Source organism: Schistocerca nitens, chromosome 5 (assembly GCF_023898315.1).
Source record: "Schistocerca nitens isolate TAMUIC-IGC-003100 chromosome 5, iqSchNite1.1, whole genome shotgun sequence".
In the NCBI taxonomy this organism is placed as follows: domain Eukaryota; kingdom Metazoa; phylum Arthropoda; class Insecta; order Orthoptera; family Acrididae; genus Schistocerca; species Schistocerca nitens.
Genome location: NC_064618.1, coordinates 541,602,239 through 541,614,449, shown reverse-complemented (window position 1 = coordinate 541,614,449; position 12,211 = coordinate 541,602,239). Strand labels below are relative to the sequence as shown.

Here is a 12,211-nt window from a genome sequence, read left to right as displayed (position 1 = left end):
CACAACACCCAGCCATCACGAGGCAGAGAAAATCCCTGACCCCGCCGGGAATCGAACCCCGGAACCCGGGCGTGGGAAGCGAGAACGCTACCGCACGACCACGAGATGCGGGCGACAGTAAAGTTTCACTTTGGATGAGGCATCATTCATGGAACCAGTTTGAATGAGGCACCATTCATGGAACGTTGAAGGTGAAACTGTTCATCGTTCTAGTAGATTTGCAGCTAATTTTTGTTCATAGTGAGTTTGTTAAAATATACAGTCGAATTATTTTCGATTTTTAGTTAATGGCATCTAAGTGGGTACTTATAAACTGAATATACATGAGGGAATTAAGAATAGTTCACATGAACGTATGAAACACGTGGTTGTCATGCAGGAAGTTTAGGACGTTAAACAAGATTGATAAAATCTTCTTGGGTGATCAGCCGAGACGTGGTGTCGTTTTGTTTCGATGAGTTTCGTACTTATCATCTTCAGGCGAAGTTTCGCCGTGCCATGTTCTGCCTATCTACCTAGGCAATGGACCACTTACCACTTCCATGGGCGGGCCGATGACGTACCTCCGTATATGGTGCAGCGCCAGTGGTAGGGGAGTGTGGTGCGGGGGAAGGGGAAAGCTTAGAGTTCCGGTATCAGTCCATTCTGTCCGCGGACGCTGCCGCCATCAGAACAAAGTGTTTCTGTCCCACGCTCTGATGAGTTGAAATCCGCTGTGCCGATTTATTAAACTATTGTGCAAACGCGTTAGCACAGCGTGGAAGACGGTCTTTGTTGGGTGCTTGTCCATTGTTCTTGTGATCTTGAATGTCAGCGGCCCTGCTTACGGCAGGAACGCCACACGTTTGGTTTCCTCTTCTTCTGACTTGTCCTCCCTCCTCTTACCAGTCTGTAATGCGCGTCTTATTTGCGTCTCGTTGCAACCGTTTTTGCGTAACGTGTTCTTCAGGTGCTGTAACTCATTCGGCAAGCTCTTCCTGTCGCAGATGGACATGGCTCTATATACTAATGTGGTTAGCACCGAGTTGCGGTGCGTTGGATGATGGCAGTTCCAGGCGTTAAGGTACAGGTCCGTACTCGTCTTCTTTCTGTAGGTCGAGTGTCCCAACGGCTCGTCCGGATTTCTCTGGATTAAAATGTCCAAGAAGGGTAGGCTCACGTTCTCTTCTACCTCCACGATACACTTGATGCTGTCATGTCTGCGGCTGCGATGGCGTGGAAGCCCCTGCACATTTTCTCTGCCATGTGGCCACACCACAAAAGTGTCATCTGCGTACCTGTAGAACGCGTTTGATTTTAAGTGGGAATCGCTCCACGTATAGATCAGCAATAGCCGGCGCTAAGGTACAACCCACGGCAACCCCATCTACTTGCTCATAGAATTTCCCATCAAATTTGAAATAGATCATGGATGGTACGTGTGGAAAGAGTTGTACTGTGTCGTCATTGAAGTATCCCTTGAGTGGTCACATCATAACTGAAAAATACGTTCATCTCGTCTAAGTGAAACCCAAGGAGTACCTTCACAAATTCTGTCTAGTTCTTAACGTGGCGTGGACAGTGTGCCACGAGAGGTTTTAGCAGTTGAGCTAAATGTTTGGCTAACCTGTACATCGGCGAGTTTCCAGTGTTCAAAAGAAGTCACTTAAGCTGTCGAGTAGAGCGGCGGTCTTGCGTATCACAGATGTTGTCGCGTCTTTCCCTAGTTGTTTGTATGCTTCCAGTAAAGTGTCGATCTTCTACCAGTAATCTTCTGACTTCAGTAGCACTTCAATATTGCCTTTAGCTGCATCTTAGGCCACTATATCCTTTGTCGAGATTCCAAGGCTCTCATGCAAATATGGGGCCTATTGCTTCATAAGTGCCACATTCAGCACTATGGAGGACCTCAACAGGCTCAAGCGACTAGCGCCTGTGAGGACAGCCATACTGTGCACTTGACCGTTCAGGATCGTACAGCACGTTACGTATTTTGAGTCAGGTACAGTTAGCCACAGGAGAACTACCCACACGGGTAACGTCGGGGGCACCACGGACTGCCAGTATTGCAACGATTTTTGCAGGTTCCCTCGATACGACAGCAAGGAGATACGAGCCGATACTGATGGAACCAACGACAACATCAGACACAGGTGAGGCAGCACGTCGTCTTTTCGGACGTCTTGGAGGCTGTGAGGGGGTTGTCAAATTACATTCATTGTTTGGGCCCAGGCATGATCACTTCTGGTTCTCATAGCGAGTAATTTGGACAGCTACCTTTATATGGTGTGGCCGGTGGCTGTGCCCTATCGTAGAGGTGTCCATGATGCTACCTTTCAACAAGGTAACATAAGACCGCATGTTTCTCAATCTACATCTACATCTACATACATACTCCGCAAGCCACCTGACGGTGTGTGGCGGAGGGTACCCTGAGTACCTCTATCGGTTCTCCCTTCTATTCCAGTCTCGTATTGTTCGTGGAAAGAAGGATTGTCGGTATGCTTCTGTGTGGGCTCTAATCTCTCTGAATTTATCCTCATGGTCTCTTCGCGAGATATACGTAGGAGGGAGCAATATACTGCTTGACTCTTCGGTGAAGGTATGTTCTCGAAACTTCAACAAAAGCCCATACCGAGCTACTGAGCGTCTCTCCTGCAGAGTCTTCCACTGGAGTTTATCTATCATCTCCGTAACGCTTTCGCGATTACTAAATGATCCTGTAACGAAGCGCGCTGCTCTCCGTTGGATCTTCTCTATCTCTTCTATCAACCCTATCTGGTACGGATCCCACATTGCTGAGCAGTATTCAAGCAGTGGGTGAACAAGCGTACTGTAACCTACTTCCTTTGTTTTCGGATTGCATTTCCTTAGGATTCTTCCAATGAATCTCAGTCTGGCATCTGCTTTACCGATGATCAACTTTATATGATCATTCCATTTTAAATCACACCTAATGCGTACTCCCAGATAATTTATGGAATTAACTGCTTCCAGTTGCTGACCTGCTATTTTGTAGCTAAATGATAAGGGATCTATCTTTCTATGTATTCGCAGCACATTACACTTGTCCACACTGAGATTCAATTGCCATTCCCTGCACCATGCGTCAATTCGCTGCAGATCCTCCTGCATTTCAGTACAATTTTCCATTGTTACAACCTCTCGATACACCACAGCATCATCTGCAAAAAGCCTAAGTGAACTTCCGATGTCATCCACAAGGTCATTTATGTATATTGTGAATAGCAACGGTCCTACGACACTCCCCTGCGGCACACCTGAAATCACTCTTACTTCGGAAGACTTCTCTCCATTGAGAATGACATGCTGCGTTCTGTTATCTAGGAACTCTTCAATCCAATCACACAATTGGTCTGATAGTCCATATGCTCTTTCTTACTTTGTTCATTAAACGACTGTGGGGAACTGTATCGAACGCCTTGCGGAAGTCAAGAAACACGGCATCTACCTGTGAACCCGTGTCTATGGCCCTCTGAGTCTCGTGGACGAATAGCGCGAGCTGGGTTTCACACGACCATCTTTTTCGAAACCCATGCTGATTCCTACAGAGTAGATTGCTAGTCTCCAGAAAAGTCATTATACTCGAACATAATACGTGTTCCAAAATTCTACAACTGATCGACGTTAGAGATATAGGTCTATAGTTCTGCACATCTGTTCGACGTCCCTTCTTGTAAACGGGGATGACCTGTGCCCTTTTCCAATCCTTTGGAACGCTACGCTCTTCTAGAGTCCTACGGTACACCGCTGCAAGAAGGGGGGCAAGTTCCTTCGCGTACTCTGTGTAAAATCGAACTGGTATCCCATCAGGTCTGCGGCCTTTCCTCTTTTGAGCGATTTTAATTGTTTCTCTATCCCTCTGTCGTCTATTTCGATATCTACCATTTTGTCATCTGTGCGACAATCTAGAGAAGGAACTACAGTGCAGTCTTCCTCTGTGAAACAGAGTGCTTTCCCAACCTACCTCGATAAAGAGAGTGTGCGAGTGTTGCCCTAAGCAGCACTTTCTGCAAGTGTTTCCCTCATTTAAAACATCTGTTCGTAGACTGATGAGAGTCTGGTACAACACTACTGTGCTAGCCACTATGTGTGATGAACTCTGGTGTAAAGATGAAGTAGCATCCTAGCTCAAATAAACCTGATACCTAATAGGGTAATAGCTGTTGCTGCCAGATGTGTTAGCTCTGTGTGTTGAATTTCACACCCCGTGCATACGTCCAAATCACCTGACAATATAACCAAATACTCTTTCTGCAATATTGTATACGAAATGTAGATAAATTTTTGTTATTTACTTTGCTTACTCGTTTTGCAATTCAAATATCCACAGCGTAGGTATTTATCATCAGTGAAGTATACAGAGTTACCTCAGTAGCATTTTCAGTATGCGAGGCTCTTCTGCACACTAATTTTGTACCGTAGAAGTGACGCAACGCAGCAATGAAATCTCGCTTTGGGCGCTGGTGCGTCTCGCCACCTGCAGCGGCAGCTTAACACACTGGGCCCTCTGCTCTTTGCGCAACAGGTCCTGGCACCCTCGTCGGGGCTGCTGGACTACGCCATCAGTATGCGCCCCGACTACCACAAGGCCATTATCGACGTGGTGCGACACTACGGCTGGAAGAGCGTCATCTACATGTACGACTCCAACGACGGTGAGTAGACGCCTCCGCAACCATGTCGAGTGATAGAATGCCGTATCACACCTGTTAAGTACTCCCCGACTATTGCGATTTTTTCATAGCTTTCAGGCAAAGCCCATGTCACCGGACAGAACAACGTCGCATAGTGATACAAACCGGACATTCCTCTGACTTCATTACAAAATACACGAGGGTAAGTCAATTATTATCCGCAAAGTAGTCATTACATTTTATTGTAATCAAATAGGAAACTTACAAGAACAAAATTTTTCGACATAGTCTCCTTTCGTTTCAACGCACTTGTTCCATCACTGTATAAGCTTCCTGATGCCCTCATAAAAGAAGGTTCTCGGTTGAGCTGCGAGCCAGGAATGCACCGCTTCTTTCACTGCTTCGTCGAAGACAAATCGACAGCCACTTAATGCTTGTTTGAATGGACCAAACAAGTAATAATCAGAATGGGCAACATCATAACTATATGGAGGATGATCCAGTACTTCAAATTTGAGTTTCTGGAGCGTTTCAGCAGTGTGGGCAGCAGTATGCGAACGGCAATCCTAGGCGTTTCCTCCGCATCACAGGCTTTAGCCTGTCAGTAAGCATCTCACTGTAACGTACACTGTTTATTGTTGTGCCGCTTTCCCCATAATGTCCCAGTGCTGGACCTTGTGCGTCCCAAAAAACCGTAATCATCAGTTTTCCTGCGGACGGTTGGGTCTTGAACTTTTTCTTGCACGGCGAATTTTGATGTTTCCATTCCATACTTTGCCGTTCACTCTCCGGCTCATAACGATGGATCCATGTTCCGTCACCAGTAATGATCCTGACTAAGAAGTTGTCCCCTTCGTTACCATAGCTATCCAAATGTTCTTTGCAGATGTCCCAGCGCGTTTGTTTATGCAACTATGTGATTTGTTTTGGGACCCATCTTTCACAGCCTTTATGAAAGACAAATCTGTTGTGGATGATTTCGTAGGCAGAAACGTGACTAATTTGCAGACGATGTGCCACTTCGTCAATAGTTAATCGTCTGTCTAAGAGAATCATTTCACGTGAACACTCAATGGTTTCTTCATTTGTGGCGGTAAACGGTCGTCCGGCTCCTTCATCATACGTAACACTTGTGCAACCATTTCGGAATTTTTCAATCCATTAGTAGACACTCTGTTGTGGCAAACCACTGCTCCCGTACTTTACCGAAAGTATTCGATAAATTTCGGCCCTTGATACACCTTCCGACCAAAAAAAACTGATCACTGAACATTGCTCTTCTTTAGTGCTAAAAGACAGCAGAGCAGCCGTGATTAACAGCCCGACAGCGATAACGAAACTAACCGAGCAGCTGGAAAATTGCAAAGATATAACAACAAACAAACAAAGCATGCGTCATCAACGTAAAACGACAGGATTACCAAATTAAACAAAAATATAACTAAATTGCGGATAATAATTGACTTACCCTCGTAAAACAATGTGTTACTTAGATCAGATTATAAAAGAATAAGTGAATAATTATATGAGATAATTTGACTAAAAGTACGATATTCTGACTACAAAATTACAATAAAAGGCACAATTTTAATACAAAAATTATTTTTATATATACTAGAAAGAGACAGAGAGAGAGAGAGAGAGAGAGAGAGAGAGAGAGAGAGAGAGAGAGATGAATAGATAATGACACTTATGAAACTCTCATCAAATTTAGCGTTACCGTTCACAAGTAGTGTTGAAATAGAAAATATATTTGGTACCGGACTCTAGGGTCGCAACGAGGAGGAGCTGATGCTGGAACAAGCGATCAAAGTTAGAAGCTCTCAGGGTTGCACGACCGGTGTAATTTTGGAAAAAGTAATTTTTGGTACTGGGCTGCGTCATTGTAGCTACTAAGCAGCTAAACTGCCGACGTTTCGATCAACATGCTGCGGTCCTCTTCTGAGCGGTTCATTGCTGCAGTGAGCTGCCCTGAAGAGGACCGCAAGAAGTCGGTGGAAAAGTCGGCAATTTAGCTGTTTAGTAGCTACAATTACGCGGCCCAGGACCCAAAATTATTTTATCCGAAAGTATGCGAAGAATTGGAACTGCTGAAGGCATACACCACGTACTTCCGTGATCAATTCTTCACCAGCAATTATTTCACCCATATCACGTACAGCATGTGCAAGCTGTCAGGCTGCGAGTTCACCATACCAGATTATAATTCTTCCAAAGAATTCCGAAATGGAGCGTTGGAGATCCTCAGTTCACAAATTGCATTTTACTTACGAATCAGGTGCGATTCACACAAAGATCCATAGTAAATCACTACATTTACCACCTGCACGCAGATTTCAATCCTCGAACGATCTTGGAAGCGAGGAATGTTGTTCGCTTTAATGTCGTTTTGTGGGCTGAGACTGTAGATGACAGAATCATAGAGCCGTTCATTTTAAAGGAGTGATTGCATTATAGGCAGTGCTCCATTCTCCATACCTCGAATGACTGTACCGAACACGAAGTTTAATGAATGGTTCGAATGGCTCTGAGCACTATGGGACTCAACATCTGAGGTCATCAGTCCCCTAGAACTTAGAACTACATAAACCCAACTAACCTAAGGACATAACACACATCCATGCCCGAGGCAGGATTCGAACCTGCAACCGTAGCAGTCGCGCGGTTCGAGACTGAAGCGCCTAGAACTACTCGGCCACCCCGGCCGGCAAGTTTAATGAGTGATAGGTTCCAGTAGCATCAGCTCCTCATTAAACAGACCTTAATCCTTAGATTTGCTGGGAAATTTAATAGCACTGGAAAATAGAGCACCCATTGACAACGTCCATAAATTACTCGAGCCTGTCCTCTAAGCAAGTGAAGATACCCGAGACAGGTGTGCTCGCACATGTTAGTTCTTTGAGGAGGCCTGAAGTATGTGCATCACATTGAACACTACTGCAGAATTGACAAAAGAATGACTGCCATATTTCAGAATGGACCATGTCTCAACAAATATTCCCTCGTGAATGGCCAGAATGAACATTTAGGGGCTTACGACGTCTTCAATCAGTAACCTGAATGGAGCACGCACAATAAACTGCTTATGTCTCTGCACTGACACTAGTGGTGCTAACTTTAAAAACAGTACACTATCAGATGTGCCGTGTCCACTTCAGGTATCTTCCTATGGGGTTTCATGAAGCTGTAGTTGTATAAAGGCCTAGTAGAAACTTAAGGAGGCTCGCCGTACATCATACAATAGCAATGTGCATCATATTCTTTTGGGTTGTAGAGGGCGGCACACTGTAAAATAATACACAGCTCGCGCACAATTACGTGTCATCGGCATAAAATTATGTTCTCGCTGCACTAGGCCATCCGGTTGTTCTGCAGGGTTCAAATGGTTCAAATGGCTCTGAGCACTATGGGACTTAACAGTGGAGGTCATCAGTCCTCTAGAACTTAGAACTACTTAAACCTAACTAACCTATGGACATCACACATTTCCATGCCCGAGGCAGGATTCGAACCTGCGACCGTAGCAGTCGCACGGTTCCGGACTGTAGCGCCTAGAACCGCTCGGCCACGGCGGCAGGTGTTCTACAGGGGCGGCGGCCTCAGTTGACTGCCGCCTGCCAGTCTACGCACTTCACCATTCTCGTAACTATCTTTACTAGGTAGTAGAGCACCGCAGTTTTCACGCATCACGAGTTCAGGGAAAGTTCTGTATAATCATTAACGTGCGATAATGTGCAGTATCTTAATCTTTTGTTGGTAGACGCAAACGAGGAAGCAAATATGTCATTAAAAACTGTGCTTAAGAGGGCTCTAGAAGCTGCTAGCTGTTCCAGTCGCTCAGTAACGAGAGTAAAGGCATTTTGGGCCTTCATTAGTTTTGAAAGATGTGGAAGAAAGAGAAGAAAATTTTATCTTTATGTAATATTGGCGAATTGGTCGTCAGGGGTCTGACACTTGAGTTCCACATGACGCAAGTGCTTTATTTCAAATGTCGGTAGTACAGTAAGCAATGTTGTTCGCTATGCAAGATTTTTCCTGCCTTTTTGTTTTATAAGATTTCTTTCTGGAAGCGCACGATCGATGTGCTTTTGTTTTGGTTGATCCTTAGGTCGATCCCCTCCCCAGCTGTTCTGATGCGCAGCTATGGTGCAAAGTTATTTTGTGGGCACTCTACAAAATCTTCGGCCAAAATATAACGTGGTCCACAACTCAGGGCTACTTTCATGAAATTTGGCTTCAAAATCCTTCGAACTAACAAACAGCAGCGATATTGGAGATAACGCGGCATTTTTTAGGCGGTATTATAATGCAATTATTTTGAATGCTTTTAGTTCTTGTTGCTATAAGATGTGGTGTTTGTGGCATTAATAATTTGAATGTTCCTTACTGACTGCATGTTCAGTGTTACAGCACTGCCATCTGTATAAATTTAATCCAAGGGTTTGGAAAACCCGGCTTATCTCAGCATACGCCCAGCACAGCAACTTTGTATTGAGGGCTGGCCAGAGTGGCCGAGCGGTTCTAGGCGCTCCAGTCTCGAACCGCGCGACCGTTACGGTCGCTGGTTCTAATCCTGCCTCGGGCATGGATGTGTGTGACGTCCTTAGGTTAGTTAGGTTTCAGTAGTACTACGTTCTAGGGGATTGATGACCTCCGCTGTTAAGTCCCATAGTGCTCAGAGCCACTTGAACCATTTTTTGTATTGAGGACTCAGCTACTTATGCGATGCCGATAACAGCTATTTTACATCAGTTAAATAGTTTGATTTCTGTCCCATTAGCTGATTCTACTGACTCAGGGTTATTCAAGAAAAAGCAACGACTCGACCTGAAATCAGATTCGCTGATCAAAACGCTCGTGTTTCTGTAGAGTCTGATGAGAAAATCTGTCGCCTCTTTTTGCAGTTTTGTATTTCTTTCTTGACGGCGCCCTCTTTGGCTTGTGAGGTGTCCCAACTCTAACAGTGTCGTTTAGGTGACTATGGGGAGCGCGTTTATTATTTAGTGTTTCAATTGTTGTTGATGATGAAGGGGATGTAGTGGAACCTGGTGCCAGTAGATAAGCTACCCTTTTTGTTTAGCATCAATGGACCACCGAGCTGACCGTCCCAGTGCTACGAATGAATCACCATTGACCGTATCAAATGGCCTTACTCAAAGAGGCTCTATGGATAGTTTTAAAATGGAACCCATGACTTTGTTGCAACATACAGATATGTCCATCAGAAACTTTACACGACCACCAAGTCTCCCAACCACATACAACGAAGTGTGTAAGAAGTATAATACGTATCAACGCCTTTACCATCTCTTGTAGACGGTTCTTGAAACAGGTAGGTACATTGACAACACCTTACAGTACATTCAGCTCCTTGCGATATTAGTTGTAACCAGTCACAGTTCGAAAACAACAGAAACATTCATGAACACATTACCCCACAGGTGTGCAAAGTACTATGTTACTTGACAATGACACACATCATGCAAAAGTTACTTCCGTCGTTAAGTTTCGCACATCAGCGTGTTAACGGAAGAGATTAACGCTTTTCCTCATTCGCCCTTATTAGCGTGATGCAGAGTGGAGTGAGGTCATAAGAAACTTTTACCGCTTATGCAGTGATGTGAAGAACGGATAGTAAAATTAGTTTCATACACAAACTGAAATCAGAACTGCTTGACATCCACCTCTACTCCACAGAATTCCTGAACGCGTAATTCTTTTATTCCGCTGATGTTCGCATAGTTCGATAGTTTCCTTAAACAACATGAGGCGCATACTCTTATACAAGTACATACGGCTATCTGCACTACATGTCATAAAGACTTGTCATGTGATTCAGAGGAATTTACACATGTACCTCTGAAGTTGGGCATGTGGCAGTTTTGTACGAGTTTCAGAGCAACTTTTGCATGACACAGTAACTCTATTGTATATATATATATATATATATATATATATATATATATATATATATATATGTGTGTGTGTGTGTGTGTGTGTGTGTGTGTGTGTGTGTGTCTGTCTGTCTGTCTGTCTGTCTGTGTGTCTGTGTGCGTGTCCGTGTCAGATGCAAGACACAATGTGAAGCGAGTGAAACAGGTTTGCAGCCTATCGCCGATGTTTTCAATCTGTACATTGAGCAAGCAATAAAGGAAACGAAAGAAACATCTTAAGTGTGAATTAAAGTGCAGGGAGACGAAATAAAATCTTTGAGGTTTGTCGATGACATTTTAATTCTGTCAGAAACTTGAACGGAATAGACAGTATCATGAAAGGAGGTTATACGATGAACATCAATAAAAGAAAACCAAGGATACTGGAATATACTCGAATTAAATCAGGTAATTCTGAGGGAATTAGGTTAAGAAACGAGACTCTTAAAACAGAAGATGAGTTTTGTTCTTTGGGCGACCAAATAAATGATGATGGGCGAAGTAGGGAGCACACAAGATGTAGACTGGCAGTGACAAAGAGAAGCATTTCTGAAGAAAAGAAGTGCGTTAAAATAGAATATAGATTGAAGTGTTAGCAAGTTTTTTTATGAAAGTATTTGTATGGAATATAACCATATTTACAAGTGAAATATGGACGGTAAACAGTTTAGACAAGAAGAGAATAGAGGCTTTTGAAATGTCGTGCTACAGAAGAATGCTGAAGATTAGATAGATAGAACTCGTAACTGATGAGGAGGTGCTGATCAGAATTGGGGAGACCGATTGATAGGATACATTTCAGACATACAAGGGATCACCAGTTTTTATATTAGAGCGAAGTGTAGGGGTAAAAATTGTAGAAGGAGGCCAAGAGATGATTACAGTAAGCAGGTAAGGACGTAAGTTGCAATAGTTACTCGGAGATGGAGAGGCTTGCCCAGGATGGAGTAGCATGGAGAGCTGGTCAAACCAGTCTTCGGACTGAAGACCTCACCACCTCCATGACCAACAACAACAACAACAATGAAATGGTGTTCGAGGGAATCTTATACCAATCTTCCTGCAAAAGAGTGGCAAGTTCGAACAACGATGATGGAGGTGGATAACGGTCACGAACCCTTCCCTCCAAAGTAGACCACAGAGACTCAATAATATTGAGAGCTGGTGACCATTGTGGCCAGAGGAGGCACACCATTTCATCCACGTGCTCACAGAAGTGGCCAAAATGGGCACATAATCCTTGACAGTAATGTAATCTTGTAGAGTAATCATGGAGTCCATGGAACACCATAATAAGGCTGCCCAAAGCATCCCTAAATTCTCCTTATGTTTCACTCTTGGGATATAAACTTGGTCAGAATTTGTTAACAGTGTGCAATAAGACTTACCCGATCGAATTACTTCCTTCCATTGCTCCACACTCCAGGTTTTATTGTTTCGGCAACTCGTTTTTTTGTTATGGGCATTTGCATCGCTGATGGGTGGTTTTGGAATTCCAGATCGCCCTGCAGTTCTCTGGTTCTGGCTCACCCTTCGTGTTGCTTTGGTACTGATGGGTTCGCGATGCGACATTCAGTTCCGTAGTACCTTTTGCAGCTGTCATCCTGTTACTTTTCGTCACGATCCTCTTCAATGACCGTC

The 12,211-nt window shown here is 44.1% G+C and overlaps 1 protein-coding gene across 1 annotated transcript in view; it reads left to right on the top strand.

The window, feature by feature from the left end:
* LOC126259553 (glutamate receptor 1-like) overlaps nucleotides 1–12,211 on the top strand; it is a 412,783-nt gene that overhangs the window by 256,795 nt on the left and 143,777 nt on the right. Inside the window, exon 4 of the mRNA XM_049956438.1 lies at nucleotides 4,529–4,658. Coding sequence (XP_049812395.1) covers nucleotides 4,529–4,658 — 130 coding nt within the window. The remainder of the gene's footprint in view (nucleotides 1–4,528; nucleotides 4,659–12,211) is intronic.